Source organism: Orcinus orca, chromosome 5, assembly GCF_937001465.1.
Source record: "Orcinus orca chromosome 5, mOrcOrc1.1, whole genome shotgun sequence".
NCBI classification, from domain to species: domain Eukaryota; kingdom Metazoa; phylum Chordata; class Mammalia; order Artiodactyla; family Delphinidae; genus Orcinus; species Orcinus orca.
Window position 1 is genome coordinate 96,430,477 of NC_064563.1, and position 22,797 is coordinate 96,453,273.

Sequence of the window (22,797 nt, forward strand, 5' to 3'; positions counted from 1 at the left end):
TTAAATGTAGTAGGCACTTAACCTTGTGTGAGTCCATGAGCAGGCAGTCTGAAATCTGAACCTTCTAAGGAGGTTATCAGGTTGGCTGAATGTTCTTGGAATACAAATATGACAGTGAGGTTTGTCTTTTTTTTTTTTTCCCCAAGTGAAATGTACCCTTCAGAACTGCTTTCCAACTCATACAAAAGTTATGGCTTTAAAGAAATACCACCTGCCTTCTCACAAATTTTCAAAACTCATCTACAGATTTAGGTAGCATTCTTAAATTCCATAAAAATTTCCCTAAAAACAAAGACCTATTTCCATGGGAAATAAACCTAAGGCAGGGTTTCTTAATCTCAGCACTGTTGCATTTTGGACCAGATCATTCTTTGCTGTGGGTGTTTGTCCTGTGCATTGTAGCATAATTAGCAACATCCCTGGTTACTGTCATCTAGATGTTAGTGGTACCCCCAAGTTGTGATAATCAAAAACATCTCCAGACATTGTCATAGGTCCCTGGAGCGGGGTGGGGGAGGTACAGAATCATCTTAGGTTGAGAACCATTGGCCTAAGAGAAGTGCCTTAATGTAAAGTAAAAAAAAAAAAATAGAATCTGTAAGATACGTATTGTGGAAACAATTTAAACTTCCCTTTGTCTTTCTGTCATTACAAGGTATAATTGTACCTAAAGGATAAATACAAACTTTTAAATAGTAAAATCATCTATTGATAGTAGTAATTTCCTAATCTTTCCTGCCCTAACGAACAATTAGGTAAACACTCTGAGGTGGCGTTTGGTTTTTCTGTAGTGTTTTAAATTTAACATACCAGTTTCATTCATTCATTCGATAAGTATTTTCTAGCTCCCTCTCTACTCCAGTTGTTAGGTGTTAGTAAAGTAACAAGGAGTGAGATAAATGATGGTGCTGCTGTTCTCAGAGTTTAAATTTGAATGAGGGAAAACACAGTGCACAAATAAAAAGCAGAGAATCAAAACAGTTTGATGTAATTGAGCAGGCATTGGTAAACTATGTTGATCTCTTTTTGCAGATAAAGTTTTATGGGAACAGAGCCACACGCATTTATTTACATATTATCTATGGCTGCTTTCCTGCTACAACACCAGTCAATTAGTTGTAACTGAGAACATATGGCCAGCAAAGCCTAAAATATTTGCTACCTGGTCCTTTACAGAAAAAAAAAATTGCAGACTCCTGTAGTAGTGTGAGATTGGGTGGCCATTTTTGATTAAATAATTGGAGAACAGCTGTGATATTGAGATTTATAATAAATACATATTTGGTCTTTGCCCTGTCTTGGCAACCAGCTCCCCAAAGTCTTGGAATTTCTTAAGTAATTAGAGCTGTAAAGGTGTCTTTTGTTATTCAGAACAAGCCCCTTTCAACCACACCATATTTATGCTAATGAGGAGAGTTTTGGAAAGTCCGGAAGGATGGGGGCTGATTGCCAGGGGAACAAGCCAAGTGATTGGAGGTGATTAGAAGTGATTAGATCAGCTTCACCCCACACCCCTTCTCACCTCCAAGATGGGGAGAGGGGATAGAGAGTAACTTAATCACCAGTGGCCAATGATTCAATCAACCATGCCTACTTAATGAAGCCTCCATTAAAAACACAAAAGGGATGAAGTTTCAAAGGGCTCTGGGTTGGTGGACAAGTTTGGTGCACCTAAAACTCCACAGGGACAGGAGCTCCTGTGCTCTGGACCCTTCTGGACCTCATGCTGTGTATTTGTTCATCTGAGTGTTCATTCCTATCCTTTAATATCCTTTGTAATAATAAATGGGAAATCTAATCAGTAAACAGTTTTCTTGAGTTTTGTGAGCTGCTCAAGCAAATTAATCAAACCTGAGGAGGGGAGGTCATGGGAACATCTGATACCTAGCCAGTCAGGAGTACAGGTATCAACCTAGATTTATGATCAGCATCTGAGGTGGGGGAGAGGTGGGGCCGTCTAACAAGACTGAGCCTCTAACCTGTGGGATCTGATGCTATCTCCAGGTATATGGTGTCAGAACTGAATTGTAGGACAGCCAATTGGTGTCCATCACAGTTGGAGAATTGCCTGTTGTGGAAAAACTCCCACACACTTAGAGTACAGAAGTATTGAGTGAATAGTAGAGAAATAACAGGTAAGTTTTTCCTAGACAGCAACATTTTGCACAGATGACATTTAAACTGATAGCTGACTAGAAGGGATCAGTTCTGAGAAGATGAAGGGAAAGAAGAGGCAAAAGGAGAAACTGGAATGAAACCCCTAAGGCAAGAATGAGCTAGTGTGGGTGAGGGATAGGAATGGTCTAAGATGAAATCTGAAATAATGGGGGCCCAATTAAGTAGGCCTTGTAGGTAATACTAGAGGTGAGAGCTTTTACTCCAAGTGAGAAGGGAAGTTAAATGAGATATGAGAGTTTCGTGTGATGTAAACTAAGTTACATTTTTACAAGATACTCCGGCTGTTCTCCTGAGAACAAGATATAGGAGAGCAAAGAAGATCAATTAGGATGCTCATAGTGGAGCCAAAAGACAATAGTTTCTTGGGCTGAGCTATTAATAGCAGAGATGGAGAGAGAGGATGAATTTGGAATAAGTTTTGAAAGTAGATTTTACATGACTTTCCAATAATGTGGATTTGAAGGATGAAGAAAGAAACAGTGTCAAGAATAATTTCTAGATTTTTGTCTTAAGTATTTGCATGAGTTGCAATGCTGTTGATTAATGGCGGGGGTGGGGGACTCAAGGGAGGAAATGTAACCAAGCAGGACCCTATGGGGCCTTCCGGGGACAGACCCCTCCCCCATATCCTCTGCTTTAGCTCCTCCCTGAAGTACCTAGATAATAGCATCTGACGCATATTTCCTGAGTTTTTCAGATGCTAAAACCACCACCAAATGAAAGGAATTAACTACTTGATGGTCATGAGCACATAGCCCCCAGACCTTCTGGCACCTAAGGATTGATCACCACCAACCAATCAGAGAATTGTGCAGGAGCTGATCACACACTCTGGGACACCCCTCCCTCACCTTGCCTTTAAAAATGCTTTACTGAAACCCTTGGGGAGTTCGGGGTTTTTTGAGCACGAGCCACTGGTTCTCCTTGCTTGACCCTGCAATAAACCTTTCTCTGCTTCAAACTCCGACGTTTCAGTTTGTTTGGCCTCACTGTGTATGGGGCACACGAACTTGCGTTTGTTAACAGAAGTGGGTTTGAGAGTCAATGATTATCAAAAGTTCTGTTTTAGGTTTATTAAACATTCATGTGGAAATATTAAACATATTTGGATATATGAGTCTGATGCTGCAGGGAGAGGTCAGAGTTGGAGATAGGTATTTAGAAAGGATATATGGATGGTATTTAAGTCCATGAGAACAGGTGAGGTCATTTAAAGAGATGTTGTGAGTGGGAAAGGGCAGGAGGTGAATAAAGGGTAGAACACTAGTTAGTTCCACATTAGAAATCACCTCAAGAGGAGGAGGCAGCAGAAGACAAGGAGTAGCTGGGCAAGTAGAAGAAAGCAGTGGTCAGTAGAATGGGGGCTAAAATGAGATCTTATTCATCTTACGTATAGACTTCTTGTAACCACGAGATATCTGAGGGAACACTTAGTTTTTGTCTAGTTAGCATCTAGACCTCCACACTACATTCCCACTCCATGCTGGCCCCCTATTTAGCCCTTCTACTTCCTGGTTGAGATGGATTACTGATAAAAGCCAACCTAATCAGAGCCTTCTCTGGGAGCTTCCTCAAACTAACTGGGCAAGGGAGACTCTTTTCACAGGGATAATCTGTGAGAATGAGGAAAGGTTAGAACTGCCAGTGGCTAACTTGCTACCACCTGGGGAGAGCTTGCTTACAAACAGGACCAACACAATGGATGTTTGAGCTCCTGGAAACCAGTTAGGCCCGAGTCAAAAGCACCATTCCCTGTACTCCCTTCCCTCCTAATTTTACTTAAACTGATTTGAGTTTGATTTTTTACTACTTGATAGCAAAAAATTTTGAATACAATACTTTTTCTTGTTTCCTTTGTATACCAGCATACCTCCATTTGTACATAAAAGATGTTCAATAAATATTCATTAAATAAAATTGAAATGTCAATGTTTAATGATAACATTTTGATTTAAAATTAAGCAATCATTTGATAGTGGAACGGACTTGGAATCTTTGATCACATAAGACAGTTCCTTGAATTTTGTAGGTGTCTAAAATAATATTCAATAATTCTTTGCCAACTGTTGATCTTAATGAACTAAATAAGGCTTTTGTCTTAGCTTTCTTAATAACTTATAACACAGAGGAAAGTGCATAAGTCATTAAGTTTAATTATAAACTTAATGACTTATGTGAGTTATCTGAACTCCCACTAGTATAACCAGTACTCAGATCAAGAAACAGAACTTTCCCAGCACCTCAGAAGCCTTCCTTGTACCATTTCCTGGTCATGACCCCTGCTTTCTGCCCCCAAAGTAACCATTATCTTCACCATAAATTTTTTTTGCCCAGTTTTGAATTTTTTAAAAAGAAACCATACAATGTATATCATTTTATGTCTGCCATTTCTGTTGTTGCTTGTAGCAATGCTCACTTATTTTTATTGTCTTCTATATTTTATTATCTAAATGCAAAATATATTCTAATGTTAAAATAAATAAAATTAAGCAATCAATTCAGCTATTTAACATAGACAAATTAAAGAATTTAAAAGCTTTTTTTTCCCCCATTACTACTCAAAGACATTCTGTTATGGGAGAAAAATAGCTTCAGCCAAAATTGTTGGTCTATTAAAAATATCAAAAAATATATATATCAACACTTTGAGAAAGGAATACTTTAGTTTTTTTTTTTTTTTAACTTAAGACCACTCTCTTTTTTTCTCCTCCACTTTGATTTTATAGTTTGATGGACAGACAAATAAATATTTGGGGGCAACGTTCTCCCGATGGTTTCATTTGCCTTTCTATCTAGTCTTTAACAGTTTACTGTCAAATTAACCCTCTTTCTTACCCTTGCTGCCCCTTGAGGTCCAACTTGATAAATTGGTCCTCACCATAAGTGTTTGGTATAATGCTTTTTGTCTCCCTAATTTGCAAATAAACTTCAAAACTTATAAAAAAATAAGTTAATGTTATTATGATTATTGACATAGTCAGCACTTGCATTATTATTATACCCAGTTGTCACCTGAAAATTCTGCTTCTGTAAGCCTGTAACGATATATTTTGTGAGTGAAGATAATTAGAAGTACAGGTCCTCCACTGTTTGGGGAATGGAACAGGATTTTTAATTATTCATCATTTCATTGGGATCAGAAAGAAAAATCTGACTTCTATATCCTAGGGTAAATATGGTGGCCATTGTTTTGGTGCCATTTTTTTTCTCTTCTGAAATTATAGACACTGTTTCTTTTTTACTAACAGGGGGAAAGTAATCCACTATTTTCTGGGTCTACTTTTAGGACAAAGGTAATGAAATTTTAGCACCCTATGGAATCTTTACTTGTAAGTGCCCATCTCCAGGGCCTGTTATCAATATTCTTATTCTGCCCACCACAGCGTCTATACTTCTAATGTCTTTACATCAGAAACTATAAATGAATCTGGTTTCTGACTATGAACAGGGTGGATTACACTGAAGTCCAAGAACCACCAACCTCTACAATTAACTTTATTTATTTTTATTTATTTATTTTTGGCTGCATTGGGTCTTCGTTGCTGCACACGGGCTTTCTCTAGTTGCAGCAAGTGGGGGCTACTCTTTGTTGCAGTGCACTGGCTTCTCATTGCGGTGGCTTCTTTTGTTTCAGAGCACGGGCTCTAGGTGTGTAAGCTTCAGTAGTTGTGGCACACGGGCTCAGTAGTTGTGGCTCACGGGCTCTAGAGTGCAGGTTCAGTAGTTGTGGCACACGGGCTTAGTTGGTATGTGGGATCTTCCCGTACCAGGGCTCGAACCCATTGTCCCCTGCAGATTCTTAACCACTGTGCCACCAGGGAAGTCCCTACAATTAACTTTAGTCACTACATAGCTCAATCCTCCACAGCTATGTGTTTTTTTTGTTCCATCAAAAGTGATTAATTCAAGCTCATTCACACTTTTTCTGGCCTAACCTGATTCAGTTTTGTCTTTTAACATGTTAGGTTATTAATTAAAATTACACTGATATAAAGAAGTTTCCTTCAATCTCAGCACCCCTCCCCAATTTTTTCACTATTTGGAAAAGCTAGCATGTATTAAATACTTATTTTCACACATTGTGCTTTAATGGCTGTGCTTAACTCCTTTTCTATTTTTAACATGGATTTTATGATACGAACATCATTAAGGCCTCTTTGGAATGAATCCATGCATTCCATTTCAGATTTCAAGTAAACGTTTTTGTTTCCACAGTGATACGCTTCCCTAACTAGTTAAGTATTACATATTAGAAGCCGCTATGTATGAAAAAACAAAAACCTAATAAACACATACAGTATAAGAATATTCTTCTCAAATCCCGATTCAGCACACCTCTTTATGTGTTATATATGAAGTTATATATGACAGACCACAGTAATGGCATAGAGGCTGCCTTAATAATCTCATAGTCTGTAAAATGGCTAAGGCCAACTATGCTCTGTAATGGGACCGTATTTGCAACAGTATTCATGTCTGAATATCATTTTTTCAGATTTTATTTTCTTAGAGCAGTTTTAAGTTCATAACAAGATTGAGAAGAAGGTACAGATATTTTCCATATGGCCACCTTGCCCCACACATGGATAGCTTCCCCCATTATCAACATGCCCTACCAGAGTGGTAAATTTTTTGCAATTGATGTACCCACATTGACACACCATAATCACCCAAAGTCCATAGTTTACCACGATATTTTACCAATTTACATATATTTATTATTTTAAGAGATAAAAAATAAAGTGGAGGATGGCCTGAGAAGAAACACCAAAAATTGAAAGGATAAAAATCAGATAACTTGAGGACCAGTTTAAGGTCATTTATCCTAAAGAATAGAAGGTTCAGGGGACTCTATGTTGTCAAATTAATATACTGTGATGAGCTTTCAACCAAAAGGAAACTTGCATTTTTCTCTACGGTCCCAAATTGCAGGACTGAGGTCACTGAGGTATCTCAGGGTACACAGATTTGGGCCCTGTGTAAGGAAAAGCTTTCTTCTTCACATTCCGAAGTGTCTGCATGGGAATGGAATTCTGCGTTAGTATGTTTAACTAAAGGCTATTTATTATATCACTAAGTGGGGTTGTGTATATGGAGTTGAAGCATTGTATCTTCTTAATCCAGAGATTTCTTCTGTCATAAGATGTTTCCCCATCTATCAAACTGGTGACTATTTAGGCAGATATTGGTAGATATTATGATTTATCAATAGAAGAAGACAGTGAACCTCTACGAAAAAGACCCTTTTTAAAATTTTTTAAATTAAAAAAAAATTTTTAAATTGAAATATAGTTGATTTACAATGTGTCAATCTCTGTTGTACAGCAAAGTGACTCAGCTATACACATATAGACATTCTTTTTTTAATATTCTTATCCATTATGGTTTATCACAGGATATTGAATATAGTTTCCTGTGCTATAGAGTAGGACCTTATTGTTTATTCATCCTATATATAATAGTTTACATCTGCTAATTCCACATTCCCAGTCCTTCCCTCCCCCACCCCCCTCCCCCTTGGCAACCACAAGTCTGTTCTCTATGTCTGTGAGTCTGTTTATGTTTTGTGGATAGGTTCATTTGTGCCATATTTTAGATTCCACATATAAGTGATATCATATTGTATTTGTATTCCTCTTTCTGACTTATTTTACTTAGTATGATAATCTCTAGTTGCATTCATGTTGTTTCAAATGGCATTATTTCATTCTTTTTTATGGCTGAGTAGTATTCCATTGTATATATGTACCACATCTTTATTCATTCATCTGTCGGTAGACATTTAGGTTGTTTCCATGACTTGGCTATCGTGAATAGTGATGCTATGAACATAGGGGTGCATGTATGAAAAAGACCTCTTTTATCACCTACCATAGCCTCAAGCCTAGATGTATAAAAATGGACTCATTCTAATCCCAAGTCCGTTCCCTTTCCTGACTTCTCTATTTTTATCAAATACATGTATGTGCAGATATGTTATTTTAACTTCCCTTTAAAATCATATTCAATTAGAGTCAAAGGTCATGATCCTTCTTCTTCTTTAAATTATGTCTAACCTTCTTCCTCCTAATTTCTTCCTTTTGCTAGAGCTACCACACCATACCAGATTCTAAACTGGACACATCCAAACCAGGTCAACAGCCTCCTAACAAGAGCCTTGCTACTAGTCTCCTCATTTCACAATAATGTCAGATACTGATTTTGTTTTCTCTTTACCCTCTTCAGTAACCTTTCAAATTACCTTCGACTGCAGAATTAGTACAAACTCCCAGTTATATCATTTAAAACTTCCATAATTTAGTTTTTGGTATCTGTTGAATTTTGTCATTTTTGATGTGAACTTTCTGGCATAGGGGCTGATTCTTTTCTTTCCCTTGGACACAGAAATCTGATTATTGCTATGCTTCCTGTGTATGCTCCATTTCCCACCCTTTAATCTTTACCTCCCAACTTGTATGTTCTTCCTTCCATAACATGACCTTCAAAGGAAGATCTAGCTTACTTTCTCTGCAAGGCATTCCCTTCCCTTTCTTACCCAAGTTAAACACCCATTTTTTCTTACTTTTGTAGTAGGCACTGTAGTCATATATTTATATAAAGTATTGATCAAACTAGTAGCAGCCAATTTATAGTGTGTATGAGGGAAACTCCAGATACATAATATACTCCTGTTCATTTTCTACCAATAAAATGGCTTAATTGTGCATATTGTAATCTGAATTCCACAATAACATTGATTTCCTACATTAGACTAAAAATATATGTGATAATTCTCTGTTAATATCCATAGGTAGGAGAAAATGTTTCCATCAGGTGCATTATGGCTAAGAGGCACAGGATAAGCTATCTACATCAGAATTTAGATAAGAAGCTTGCTTGAAAGCTGAATGAGCCATCTCAACTTGTTATTTTTAAATCTGCCAAGGAATAGCTCATTTCATGCAAGAATAACCTTGCACCTGACCCAGAGCAAAGACTCTATAGCTATTTTTTACATACACTGATGTAACAGTAGAATTGTTTAATGCTTTAAAAACCAAGTAAGGAAGAACATGAGAAAAAGAAAATAGACTTACAGCTTTGCTTTTCTTCATTCCTCTCTCTCTCTCTCTTTTTTTGTAACTGCAAAAAAGACGGTCAGTATTTAGCCATTGAGAAGAAATGAAGTGGTTATTTTCCCTAAGAATTTTTATAAACATTTTTTTCTAATGCTTCTTTAGGAAAGACACTAATTTTGGCAGGTGGTAGTTACATCTTCTCTCTCTCTCTCTCTCTCTCTCTCTGCTGTTGACATTCAATTCAAACAATCCTATCATTTATCCTTTTATGTACATTTAAAAAAATCAATGTTCACAATTTTGATTGCCTTCTTAGCAATCTTCTGGTGACCTGTGAGAGTAAGATGGAAAATTGGAAAGAGGTCGTTGGGAGAGCAGGCACAGGGGGAAGAAAAGTAGGAAATCAATTGTATTCATTGCCTTAGTCACTTCCCAGAGGATGCCTTCCAAAATTCTGCCTTTTATTTTTGAATTCATTTTTCCTCATTATTTAGATGCACCTGCAACTGGTAAGAGAGCTTTTGATCTATATTTCATAGGTAAGTATTATTCATGTGAATATTCCTTTTCATTAGTATAGAAAATATAAGCTGCACATATCTCCTGGCTGAAGTCTCTGCCTCTCGTCCTTGCTTGCTGGTCACGAAGCCATATTTTAAAAATACGTCTGGTTTTTCATTAACAACAAAGATTAAATAGCAATGTGAAGCCTTCATGATCTTCCCTTTTAATATCAGAAATAGACGCTTTCTTCTAGTCACAAGCAAAACCAAAACAAGATGTGACAGGGAAAACAAAGTGTGTGTAAGTGGTCTAAGTGACTTCCTGCTAGGGAGGTGTCTGATGTGGTGGTGGTGAGGGGCATATAACCAAAATCATCAACCCTACCCAATCCTGACACTTAATAAAACACTACCCAATGAAGACATCCTATTTTCCTGAAATAAATGTAATTATTTGGAAAAAGATAACACATTGCGCTACTATGTGAGAAAATTTCTCATAGCTTTTCACCAGGCAATTAGGGCATAGAAGGGGGAAGAGAGAGAGAAGGAAAAAGAGAGAGAGAGAGAGAGAAATGGAGCTTTCCTGAAAAAAAAAACTGAACACAATCTGAATACAATGTGTACAATGGAGGTAAACTGACATTAAAGAGCACAGATAGCTGAGTCCTAGAAACTTGAGATTGGTTAAGTAAAGCAGGCTCGTTCAGCTGGGCCACCTAAAGATGTGTGCGTGTGCATGCGTGTGTGTGTGTGTGTGTGTGTGTGTGTGTGTGTGTGTTTATGTGTGATGCAGGCAAATGTGAAGGGGGTAACATTATGAAGTTAGGATGAAGAGCTCAATGGGAAACCATTGAAAGTGATCAGATGATTTCCATCATACCGAGTTCCAGTTCTGATTGAAAACACTGGAAATCTAGTTCATAAGTGGTGTAGTCTGATATAGTCTGATAACATGCCTGTTGAGAAATGCAGACAGCTGATGGAAAGAAGAGTTTTGATGATGGACTTAATACTGTTGATGTTTTTAGATGATGGTTTGAGAAAGCTGGGGCTTGATTAGTACCCCTTCTGATTCTTCAACATGCAGCACCCAGTTAATGGAAATGAATCCTGCTAATGAATATATGCCCTTTACTCATTGGTCAAGGAATTAAAATGTCATGTAGTAGGGCATGCAGTAGTCAAGAAAGTTGTCCTTGGTGTGTCCTCTGTTTCTGTATGTCATCTTCTGAAGCCACTTTCTTTTTTAGATGATTACTGTTTCACATAGCGTGAAAGGGCACATACAAAGTTAGGTAGCAGTTAGAATATACAAATGGATAAAAAGTGAATAACCCTCCTGGGTTTTTAAAATTTCTTTTGTAATCTGGGGCAACCCATACATTTACAAATAGTAAAGTGAATTTAATAGTTTTGTGTTTTAATGTTTCATTATTTTGTGAAAAATATATTACCTCAGACATTTAAAATCAATATTTTATTAATGTGAGAAAGTATCTTATTTCCTGTTTCACTTTGATTACTGGAAAATAAAATTTTCTATAAAAGAAATGTAGTATTAGATACATCTAACTATACATAAAAGTATATCAAATAATATAAAATGCCATACATAGCTATGTAAAAATTTTACACAAGCACATGAACACATGCATGACAAGTGGAATAATTTCTTTGGGATTGGATTATTATGACATGGCTTTCCTGGTAGGCTGAGGCATGTTAATGCACCATATTAAAAAGATAACTTTCTTTTCTTTTCTTTTCTATGTGCTGTTGCTTCCTTCCTGACCCATCTTGAGTCCCATAGTTGATCATCTGAACTATTCTTTCACCAAAAGCCTTGACTTCTTTCATTGTATTTCTGCAGCACCTGCTCAATCAAAACCCAAACGTGTTTTGAAGCGGCAACCTTACTACCCCAGTGCCCTGCTAGAGAAACTTCCAGATCCTGCCAGGTTGGCACTACTACCCAATGCATCGTCTCCAACCTCCACTGTGTATTCAGAATAGATTCTCAGTCTTCCTTTTTCTTGTCCATTTCCTTTTCTTCAACCCAAAATCATCATTCTCAAGTTCCCTTCCATTTGAGATGACAATTTTGTCTACTGTTTCATCCAGAAGAGTTGGAAGCCATGAAGCATGATTGACCTCAACCTCTAATCATCTCTAGAAATGTATTCATAATAAAACTATGTATATATAGTTTTATAGATATTATTATTTATATATTTCCCTATCTCCACCTTTTTTGTTCTCAGAGGTCTTTTTTTTTGTTCATTCTCATAGGATAATGTGTCCTTTAATGTCTTTCTTTCTCATTTATCTCTCAGCCTATTCACTCATGCTGAAATTTCTGTCATTTCTCTTCTCCATCCTTATACAGATTTCTTAATAGACTAATCTCTACTTTTCAGTTCCTCATCTCCCATTCCTGTCAGTCCATTCTTTAATTGACGTCGTTCCCACCAAGGTCCCAAATGATCTCTCAACTGCTAACTCCAAAGGATGTTTTGTAATCTTTTTTTTTTTTTTTAATTGGACCTCTCTCCTGCATTGTTGTTTGCTCCAGGGAAATACTGTACTCCCCTGGTTTCCAGCATACCACACTCAACTAGTTTCCTTTGTGATCCTCTGTTTTTTTGTGATTTTTTTTCCTCTGCTTTTCTCTGAATGTTGATCCTCAGGGTTCAACTCTCAACTCTTCTTATTCCATATAATCTCTCTTTATGACTTTGTAACTCTCAGGTATTTCTCACTTGTCAGTGTTGCCAAACCTATGATCACATATGTCCCATTATCTAACTAAAATATCCTTCTGCTTACTCAGTGGATGCCTTACATTTTCGAATTTTAAAACGCAAATTAAATCTTCCTTTTCCCTAAATAGACTGTCCCTTGATATTCTTTATGCTAGTTGTTGAGCCTTTTACCAAGTCATTAAAGCTAGAATTTTGACCATCATTCTTGACTCCTCCATTTTCTGCACTTTTCATATTTTCGTAATTATCAGTTACTACAATGATAACTAATCTGGTTAATTAACTAATCTGCCTCAGTTGCTAATTAGGATCACCTGGGAAGTTTCAATGCTATACTAGCGCAATCAGAGCAGAATCTCTGATAGTGGGGCCGTGAAATTTGGGAAGATGGGAACTACTTTTCTCAATATTTCTCAAATATATCACTTGTTTTTTATCTCCAGTACCACTGCCTCATTTTAGGTCCTCATCATTACTTATTGCATACGTCCTAACTGGCCACCCTGCCTCAGTCTCATCCCTCTGCAATCTATTATCAATCTGACCATCAGGGTGATCATTCGGAAATATGTTACAATGTCATCTCCCTTACTTTTCTAATCCAGAACACTCTCCCCTGGTTTCAAACACTTTGATGGCTTCCCATCAAAAAAAGGATCACATCCAAGTTCTTCATTTGGGCACCTGAGGCCTTATTTTAATTTACTCATCATTTGCTACTTTTTGCCTTTTATTTACCTTTCTCTGCTTCCCACAAAATGGACCCACTTATTCCCTGTACATACATATTTGTTTTCTTTCTTTTGTGCCCCTGCTCATGAGGTCACCTCTGACTAGAATGACCCTTTCGTGTTTAACTGTTAATCCTATTCATTTCATAAGTCTCGGCTTTGTAATCACTTTTTCCAAGCTGGGTTAAGTGCCTTTCCTCAGTTTCTCATAATGATTTCTGCCTAAAGAAATTACTGTTTTTACCACTTAAGTTTATAATGATCTTTTATATGCCTGCTCTCTTTTTGGAAACAATGACTGGTGCTTGGTCATCTTTGTACTCTCTGGTGTCTAGCATAATGCTTGGCATATATTAGATGCTCAGAAAAGGTTTGTTGAATAAATGAGTGAATCAGCAGTTAGACGTCATAGCTGGTAAAATAAAAATGGATACTAATAAACGTTGTGTCCTGAAACAATCAAGAGATTTAAAATAAAAAAGGATAATTACTGTACCTTGAGAATGGGAAACTGTGAAACCAGTAGAGAAGACCTTCTGTAGGTCTAGAATGTATTAGATCTTTATTGACATTATTAGACTTACTCCTGCAGGTAATTTGCTTCTGATTTATACATTCATTTTGGAACTTTCTGGTCTTAATTTGGCTTCTTGAGAAGAAAAATGAATACATAACTGGTCTATATTAATACTGGTCTGATTAGCAGTTATATTTCTCATCTAATTACATGGTTTTTATACTACACATTAATCTCCTGTGAATTTGAGTTTATTGTCTATATTTTTTTAGGGTCCAATCACCTTGAATAAATTTTCAGTTTCCAGATCTGCCAAACTGAGTGATGTGATCAGTAATGAGATGCCCTTCAGCCTTGAAATTCTGAATTTACATTTTGCTTAACTGAAAAATAAAAATTCAATGTTGTATTAATGTGGCATAAATCAAAATATGTAGGGACTATAGATAAATTATTGTGACAAATTCTATCACATTTTACATTCTTCACACAAACTCTTGAGGGAAAAGAAAATTATCAATATATTTCTGAATCAAGGCATGTTAGGGAACATGGAAAATGTACTGTGAAATCAAAAGAATGCAATGGGGGTTCAAAAGAATACAGAACTGAGACAAAGTAGTAGGTTTATTCCAAGTTTTAAAGTAGCTATATTTAACACTTTGGTATAAACCCATTTTATTACAAAGAATAACTGCCAAATAAATCACAGTCTGGAAAATAATTAATCTGAGAATCAATAGCCTGGGAAAGAAAATCACAAGGAAGTGATTTTGCAGATGTTATTTTTCCCAAATATGCAACTATTTAATCTGATATAAACTTTAGGATAGAAATGTATTAAGGAAGCTACTTACTTAATTTTGCTCATTCTGCACCCTGTGATATTGAAATCGTTCAGGATTACTGGACTCACATGTTGTAATGAGAATTTACTATGTTTATTTATATATAATAAACTTTAATGATATTTGTGTCCAGTAATAGCAAATAGCAGATGCTGGTTTCTTCTAAGGAATATATATATATATAGGGGTGTGTGTGTGTGTGTGTGTGTATGTGTATATATATATATATATATATATACACATACACACACACATACATATATGTAACTCATATATATAAATATCTCATATATAAATAAATAAATTAAAACATATATATATTATCTGGTATCTGGTATTTCAAATTTTTGTTATCTCATACCACCTGCAATCTCTAGTTTTTGTTTCAAGGACTGATTTATCAATCATAAGTTTAATTCTTGAACAAGACCTTTGTGATAGTATTGGCTGGTTTCCTGCCAAAGATCTATTCACCTCTTTCTCTTTAGAAAAAAAACTCAAATTTTTAGCTGGTTATATTGCTTCCTATAATAAAAAGCACATTGCTTTCCAGATATTTTAGCAGCTAAGTTTGACCATGAGACTGAGTCCTGGCCTTGAGCTATTAAGAGAAATATTTGTGGGAGTTCTTTGAAAATTACTTAAAGGAAATTGATTCAGGGAGAAGTTTGTAATACCTTTCTACCTTTCCTCTTAGCTTTTAACCTGAAAATAAGTGATGATAGCTGCAGCACCAATAGCTGTCTTGGAACATAAGGTGATCTGAGGGTGAGAGAAAAGGAGCCGGGATGATACAGAGGAAAGATAGGAACTCTTTGAAAAAAGTTTTTGAAAAAGGACTTAAAAAATTGTGGAGCCACCATTCTTACCTGTAATGTCTACTTTCAGACTTTTTCTACGTGTGAGAGAAATAAGATTCTATCTTGTTTAAGGCATTGTTATTTATTGTTGCTTTTGTTGTTAAGCAAGAATTCCAGTTGATCCCAAACTAGTACTTAGATTCTGGTTCTATCTGGTGAATTCATAGATCAGCATACCTCACTGCTAGCTATTGGTATGTGTTGTTAAGAAAAGATGGAAATCTATTACCCTTAATAAGGGATGACTTGTTATATCCCAATATGACTAGGTAATAATCCACTTATTTATCTCTAACCTGTGAATTTGTGTCCACAGTCTCCCTGGGAGATTAGTGTTTTGCGTTGTGTCATTCTGATTTTGAGTTAGAGGGGCATTGTAAATCTACCTGGTAGGAAAAGTAACATCTTGCTTGAAATTGTGAATAAAGTGGACACTCCATTGCACAGAAACAGGGACAACCTTATACTTCCTATACAATATCCTCAAACAGTCAATTCATTCATTCAACAAATATTTTTTGAGTGGCTATTTATAGATCAAATAAGTTACAGGAAGGTTTTGTTATTTAGTCAACTAGTCTAATATCACATGGGTCACCTGTGAATTTGGAGAAAGTAGAAAAAAGAAAAGAAGAAAAATTGAACTGAATGAAAAAAGTATAAATATTTGCCCAAATAGGTGTCTTCTTTTCAAAAAAATTTTCCTGTGTTTAAAGACAGGACTCTAATCTGCATTTTCTCAAATGGCACCAGCCTGTGACTACATATATTAAGGTCTAATATTAATGCTCAGATGACAAGTGTTCATATCTGCCATTACAGAATTTCTCAGTACCCCTGCCACAATGTCTCCCAGTTTTTTCTGGGAGTCCTAAGGGAGGGATCTTACATAAACTTATAATCAGTTTGTTTATATTATTCACTTACTGGCTGTTATGGTGGTTGGAAAGCTCTTTGTTAGGAATCTCACCATTCTCCCTCATGCCAGGATCTTCCAGGAGAACACTCCTCTCCTATAAAGGTGTCGTACCCAAGTTCCCTCTAGGTTACAAATCACCATGCTGTTGAAGGATACTGCATTCACCTTAAACTGCACCATGTTGGAGATTGACTTGTTCTATGCAGAAATGAGGAGAGTATTTCTCTAGCCAACTCTGTCACCTTGAAGTACTACTACTTATGCTCTGAGTATCACAAAGTCTCCTATGAAAACACTTCTTTGTGCTTTTATTTATAGCCCTCAGCATGCAGTCCTTTATTATGTTTTATATCTTGTGTCTTCATTGGAAGCATCTGGGATATGAAGATTCATCCCAACAGGTATTTATTCTCCCACACACATCAACTCATGCTAATAGTTTGCAGGGAGGGCTACTACTCCCTCAGTTCATCAGACATAAGCAAATCCTGAATCCTAGTAGGGTTCAAATGGGAACTCTACTACACCAGAACTTGACTTGGATTCAAGATGGCTTTGATAAAATAGCTAGTGGAGAATGAAGCTGTAAATTCTTGGTATTATATATATACATATGTGTGTTGTGTGTGTATGTGTTTAATATATATACGTATATATATATATACACACACATATATATAAAACTATATCCCACAAAACTTGTAATTTGTTTCAATATGATATGCTTGATACCATAGGCAGTGCTATTTTTTCATTAAGTCATCTCTTTCAGTTGCAAAACTAACATCAAAGGAATGCCACATGCTATAACATGTATTTTACTTATTCTGCATTTATCTAGATATGAATATGAGTAATGTACTTAGTTGTAATGTTTCCTTAAGCTACTCTTTTCCTACATGCTGAAAAACCTTCTATACATATATTCTTTTTGGATTTATTTAAAAGGTGAACCAATAAGTTTTTTCCTTTTGCAGTCTTCCTTTAGTAAATTTAGCTACTGTTACTATGAGTAAAAGAGATAGGCATGGGTGGAGGAGATATGGAGAGGCCAGTACTTTTGTAGATAAATGCAATGTGAAAACAAGGACCTACTCTTTAATTATTGGCATAGAAAAAATGGCAAAGAAACAAAATTACTTCCTGAACCACATTTTATCACCTGACTAGTTGCAAAGAGCACGTTTTGCCTGTTTTAATCAAATGAAAATCTTAACCACCTGAATTTAGGGCTGTAAAGAATGTTTATAACAGCTCATGATCCTTGACAGTAATTACCACAGTACTAAAATGGTTATTTAGGTAGAAAGTGGTTAGAATCATTAAGAAACATTTTATCGGGTTAACTGGTTAGCGAAAGAATTAAAAAAAATTTTTTTTGAATACAAACTATTACAACATCTGAGAAGCCCAACGTGTAAAGTGTATTCAACACTACCAACTGAGGTGGAAAGAAAATTCCAAAGCATGACAATCTAGAGCAATTGTTAGTAGCACCTGTGGTGGGGCTGAAGTTAAATAGAAAGAAATAGAAGGCATTTGTTTAATATATGATCTTGCTGAAAGAAGGATCCCAGCACAGTAGCTTTTTCCTTTTAAGATTAGCCAGATGTGGACGTTTCTAAAGACATAAGGATGGAGCCACAGAGAGATTACAAATGCTGGGAGAGAATGGCAGACACAAGAGTAAAGGTGACTGACAAAATACAAAAGCTGTTTCCTTTTCAGTCATTTATACACAACTTGCACTAAATAAAAAGGTACATTGTATACATTAGCAACCCACATAGTCTGGTTCTTTCACTGCCCTGGCACGATTAGTAGAGACAATTTGGCCAGCGGTGTCAACTATTTACTTTTTCATCAACCTGATGTTTGATCAGCAATTCTTTAAAACTAACAGTAAAAGGGAAACACACTCAGAAATTTAGGAAGTTTTGATTGGCAATCAGGTGTCAACCCTAGTCTAGTCTATTCTATGAAAGGCTTATACTTCATCTTAGAAGCTGAGTGACTGCTCTGTTTTCGACAGTCAACAAGAAGCCATGCCTTAGACCTGTTTGGCTGCTGTCCTGGGTAGAAGAGTTTGGCAGCCCTAGGGAGATGAATTCTTCAGCCTCGGATCCGCCCAGAGTAAAGAAGCAACACCCTCTCAACCACTACTCTGTTGCTATGAAACAAAAGACTAGGAAAGTGAGCGAAGCAGGAAGTCCCGCCTTTTAGCCGGAGTCCGCTTTGGCTCCGGTTCCCAACGCTCACGCCCACTCGCCCACTCCTTATTGGTCAATTCCCTAGTGCCTTGCATCCTTTCTTTCATTTCCTTTCCCTTTTCCACTTTCGTTCTCGGGTGAGTCCAGTCCCGCCATTTCCCTCCGAATCCCTTTCCATTTGGGACGTGCGGCGAACCGGCCTTCCTCTGGGGCCATTGTGTACTGTGGGAGACGTGGACCGGGTGGTAGTGCGAGGAGGACGGGCGCCTCTCGCCCATTGGCACCGCCCGCTGTCGGGCAGGGCACGGGTGCTCGGGATTGGTCCCGTCGCGCGCGGCCCCGCCCCCGGCCCCGCCCCGCCCCTGGCTCTCTGTGTGTGTATCCTACAGGGGTGGGGCGGCCAGCGAGTGGTCTCTTCCCTCCGGCTAGTGCTGCTGCAGCGTCCCGCGGCCTCCCCGAGAGTCCGGCGGGAGGGGAAAGCGGGCGTGCACTGGTCTTGACGGTAATTGTTGCGTTTCCCTGTCTCGATGGCCGGTGCTCTGGGTCACTCCTTCCTCTGGAGCGGGGTTTTCACGGCAATTACACACTCCCTGCCCGGGCTGCCCACGCACCCTGGGCTCGTGCGCGTAGAGTCAGACCCGCGCACACGCGTGTCTCTGGGCAGCTACTGCGCCGAGAGGCCTGGAGGGAAGGGGGCGCGGGGGAGGCTCGACGCTGCTTTCCGCCTTGGGGGCCCAGGGGCAGCCAGGCGCGGGCCACAGAGGAAGAGGGGACAGCCCCGGCTTCCAGCTGCTGTCGCCGCCGCCGTCACAGTTTGAAGAGGGGTATTTAAAGCCCGGACCTGGGCAGGGCCAGGGAGGGAGGAAGAGGGAGTAAAGGGAGACGGGCGGCTGGGATTGCAGGCAACCCGGGGAGCCGAGCGCAGAGCGCCCGAGACGGACCGGGCTGTGGGCGCTGTAGGCACGAGGCGATACTTTGTCCTTTCTCTGTCCACCTTCCTCCCCCAGCTGTGATCCGAGAGTGGCAGGGGAGGGGCCTGAGCCGGGAGGAGGCACAGATGTCCCGAAACAAAGCTTTGGACCCCTTACCCCCACCCCACTTGGATGAGACCAGAGGCGAGGAGCGAAAGAAGTGAACTCTCTCCTCCTTTCTGTGCCCGCTCTTGTCAGTTTCTCACTCTCTTTTAAAATGGGTTATTTGTGTGTTGGTTTATATGGCTCTTAACTTGGGCGCAACTCCTCAACCGCGTTGGCTGAAGAACTGTGTGTTCGTGTGTCCATGTTCATGAGTCCGTAGTTGGTGGTTTTAGCGGGTAAAATCCAAGTCCTAAGCCTTTGTTGACAGCAGACGTGCCCCTTAAGCTCCTGTAGAAGTATCTTTACGTTTATATAACTTGACGAATTCTAACAGAGTGAAAGTGCGGTTTTTGAGGGAGGCTCCCAAAATATTTTCTGGGGGCTTCAGTCCTAGTCTTTTGAATTGGGATTAAGGCAGGGAGGGGAAAAACAGAACAGTGTGTTCTTATCTAGTTGGAGGAAATCTATATAAGTTTTTATTGTTATGAGTTTGGTATTAATCAAGCCTTCATTACTTGGCATCTTTAACTCTTAGTGTTCCAAAAACAAATCTAAGGTCATTGCTACTAAACCTGTTTGTTGTGTGTAAAGATTGAGAGTGTAAATTCACACGCTATTGAAAAGTTGAATCTGGGGCCCTGGATTTTGTTCTCACTGATGGAGGAGTATGTAGTGTGTACAAGTTAACCTGTTTTCTGTTGGGTAAATATTTTCATGACCAACTAACTTTTTTTTTTTTTTTTAAATTTCTCTTTCAGAGAACTAAGATTCCAGATGGCAAATTCTATGAATGGCAGAAACCCTGGTGGTCGAGGAGGAAACCCCCGAAAAGGACGAATTTTGGGTATTATTGATGCTATTCAAGATGCAGTTGGACCCCCTAAGCAAGCAGCAGCAGATCGCAGGACTGTGGAGAAAACTTGGAAACTCATGGACAAAGTGGTAAGTTTTGTCTGACCGTGTCTGTACACAGCAGGGTTGACCCTGGATGTGGCTGGTTTCTCCAGTTTTATTTGTACTGTTACTTAATAATAATTATTGTTGTAGCAACAATCTTTTGCTTTGGATTGACCATCTTTCTTATATCTGCTCTGGGTGTTTAGAAAAGTTGGGTTCAGAGCTAAGATTTGTTTTTTTACCTTTTGTCCTGCTCTTCAAGGTTCAAAGTTCCTCTACATGACTCAGACATGCAAAGTTTTTACTGTTGGCTGCTCTTTGTTGGTGCATGGCATAGAATAGTTTGGATGTGTTTGTTACATTTTATGTAAGGTTGTCTTGCTGTTAGATAACAAAAGAGTGTATACACTCCGCTGAGAATGATAACTGGGGAAAGAACCAGATTAGTCCTTAAGTGAGGAAGCAGTGTTTGAGAGTTTCCATTTTCATCTTTGAGAATTCATCTTCATTGAGGAACTTTTTTGCTGTTGTTAATGATAGAGTTACAGTTTCTTTCATCTATTCCATTTTGAAACAGGAAACCTTTTTGATTGCACATTGTTTATTGTGAAAGGAAAATTTATGATGGAGGTGGTGGGACTGAGAGTATCAGAAACTTCTGTGGTTTCTGCATGTTGCTTTCAGATGAACTACAATGTTACAAGAAGAAATAATGCTGGCTGTCAGTGCCCAGAGAAGTCTAGGCAACCTGAATACTTCACAAGGGTCTATGGAGAAAACTGTAGGTGTGTCCTATTTTACCAAGTAGGATTATGAAATAAATATAATTAAGATGTAGCTTGCTGCTGTGCAAAATTAATAGTTTTGCTCTTGAAGCAGTAGTACTGTACCCTATATATTGGTAAATGTTTGTAGCGCCTTATGGTTTTATTTCATACATATTTGGGGCTAATTATAAAGTTAGTTGATGCAGGGCTCTTGATGTCTTTATAACTGCAGAAATGGAGGTTTAAAAAAAATATTTCTTTGTAGGTGTGTGCTAAAGCCTTCACAAAGTCATATGGTAGCAGTCAACTTTACTTTGGTTCGTAACAGTGTTCAAATATTTGCCGCAAAAAGCCACTGTCAGTGGTATTAGCAATACAGGAAGGGGATAAGATTTACTTTATTTTCATTTCTCCTTATGAGAAGCACAGATGGGTATATGAACAATAGACCTGGCATTATATGGCTGGTGATGCTAAAGGCAGAGCCAGAATATTTTTGTTAGATAAATATCCTTAGTTTTAGGATTCAGTGTGACCTATTTAAGCTTCTGCCAATTTATTCAAATTGTGATATTAAAGTGCTCCAGACAGAATGATGTCATAGTGTCAGAACATTGCAACTTGCTGCTTGAGGTCAGGTTTTGATTTTAACATTAGATACTTAAGAATGAGGGGCATGCAGTTGGAAAAATTGTATATATTTCACAGGCACAATACTAGCTGTCTTTGCTTTTCTAAGGAGTGAGCAATTTAAGGTCACTCTCATGCCTGAACCATTAGTTGGGCATAAGAGAAGGAGATTCAAGGTTTTTCTTTAACTTATCTGTTATACGAGTGGGCAAAAATGGGTCAGATTCTACCAGGGAGCTGCGCCTCTCTCCCCACCCCTTTGAGTTGTCAGAATTTGTACAATTGTGAGTAAATGTTAGAACATCAAATGAAAAAGATTTATATAAGAAGTGGTAAACTGTAGGTAATATAGAGTCATTATTTTTGAAACATTAAAAAATGTGTGTGTAATTTTGGTCTGTAACCGATTGTTAACCTAAGTTTTCTCCTCTTTTAATTATTTCACCATGGGTTATGGTAAAAAAGATGGTTGTTTGATAGTTAAGCTTCTGCCATTGTTTGTTTTGTTAACCCTTTTGTGGGTTTGTGTTTAGCCTCTCCAACTGAGAAACTTGACTCACGAGGAAATCTACTACCTAAAGTCTCTACTTAGTGGAATGCGGGTATCGGTGTTGGCCAGAGGTGCACTGTGTGGCTTTCCCTATTTGTCTTCATTATTTGTCAAGGCTGAAAATTGTTGTGTTCATTTATGAATGCATTCGTGGGCTTTGTGGAGGGAAACCATATAAATCATTTTAAAAGAGTTCAGTATGTTTATCGCTACTCTATCTCACAGTAATAAAAAAGCATTGATAATTACTATTTGGAAAGTCTATTTTATTTAATTGTGTAATGCAGA

The 22,797-nt window shown here is 38.0% G+C and overlaps 1 protein-coding gene across 1 annotated transcript in view; it reads left to right on the forward strand.

Annotated features, from left to right (window-relative positions):
- The first annotated feature begins 18,957 nt into the window (after positions 1-18,957).
- Positions 18,958-22,797, forward strand: part of CBLB (Cbl proto-oncogene B) — a 214,354-nt gene continuing 210,514 nt past the window's right edge. The window contains exons 1-2 of the mRNA XM_033432235.2: positions 18,958-19,091; positions 20,424-20,607. Coding sequence (XP_033288126.1) covers positions 20,440-20,607 — 168 coding nt within the window. The 5' untranslated portion in view covers positions 18,958-19,091; positions 20,424-20,439. The remainder of the gene's footprint in view (positions 19,092-20,423; positions 20,608-22,797) is intronic.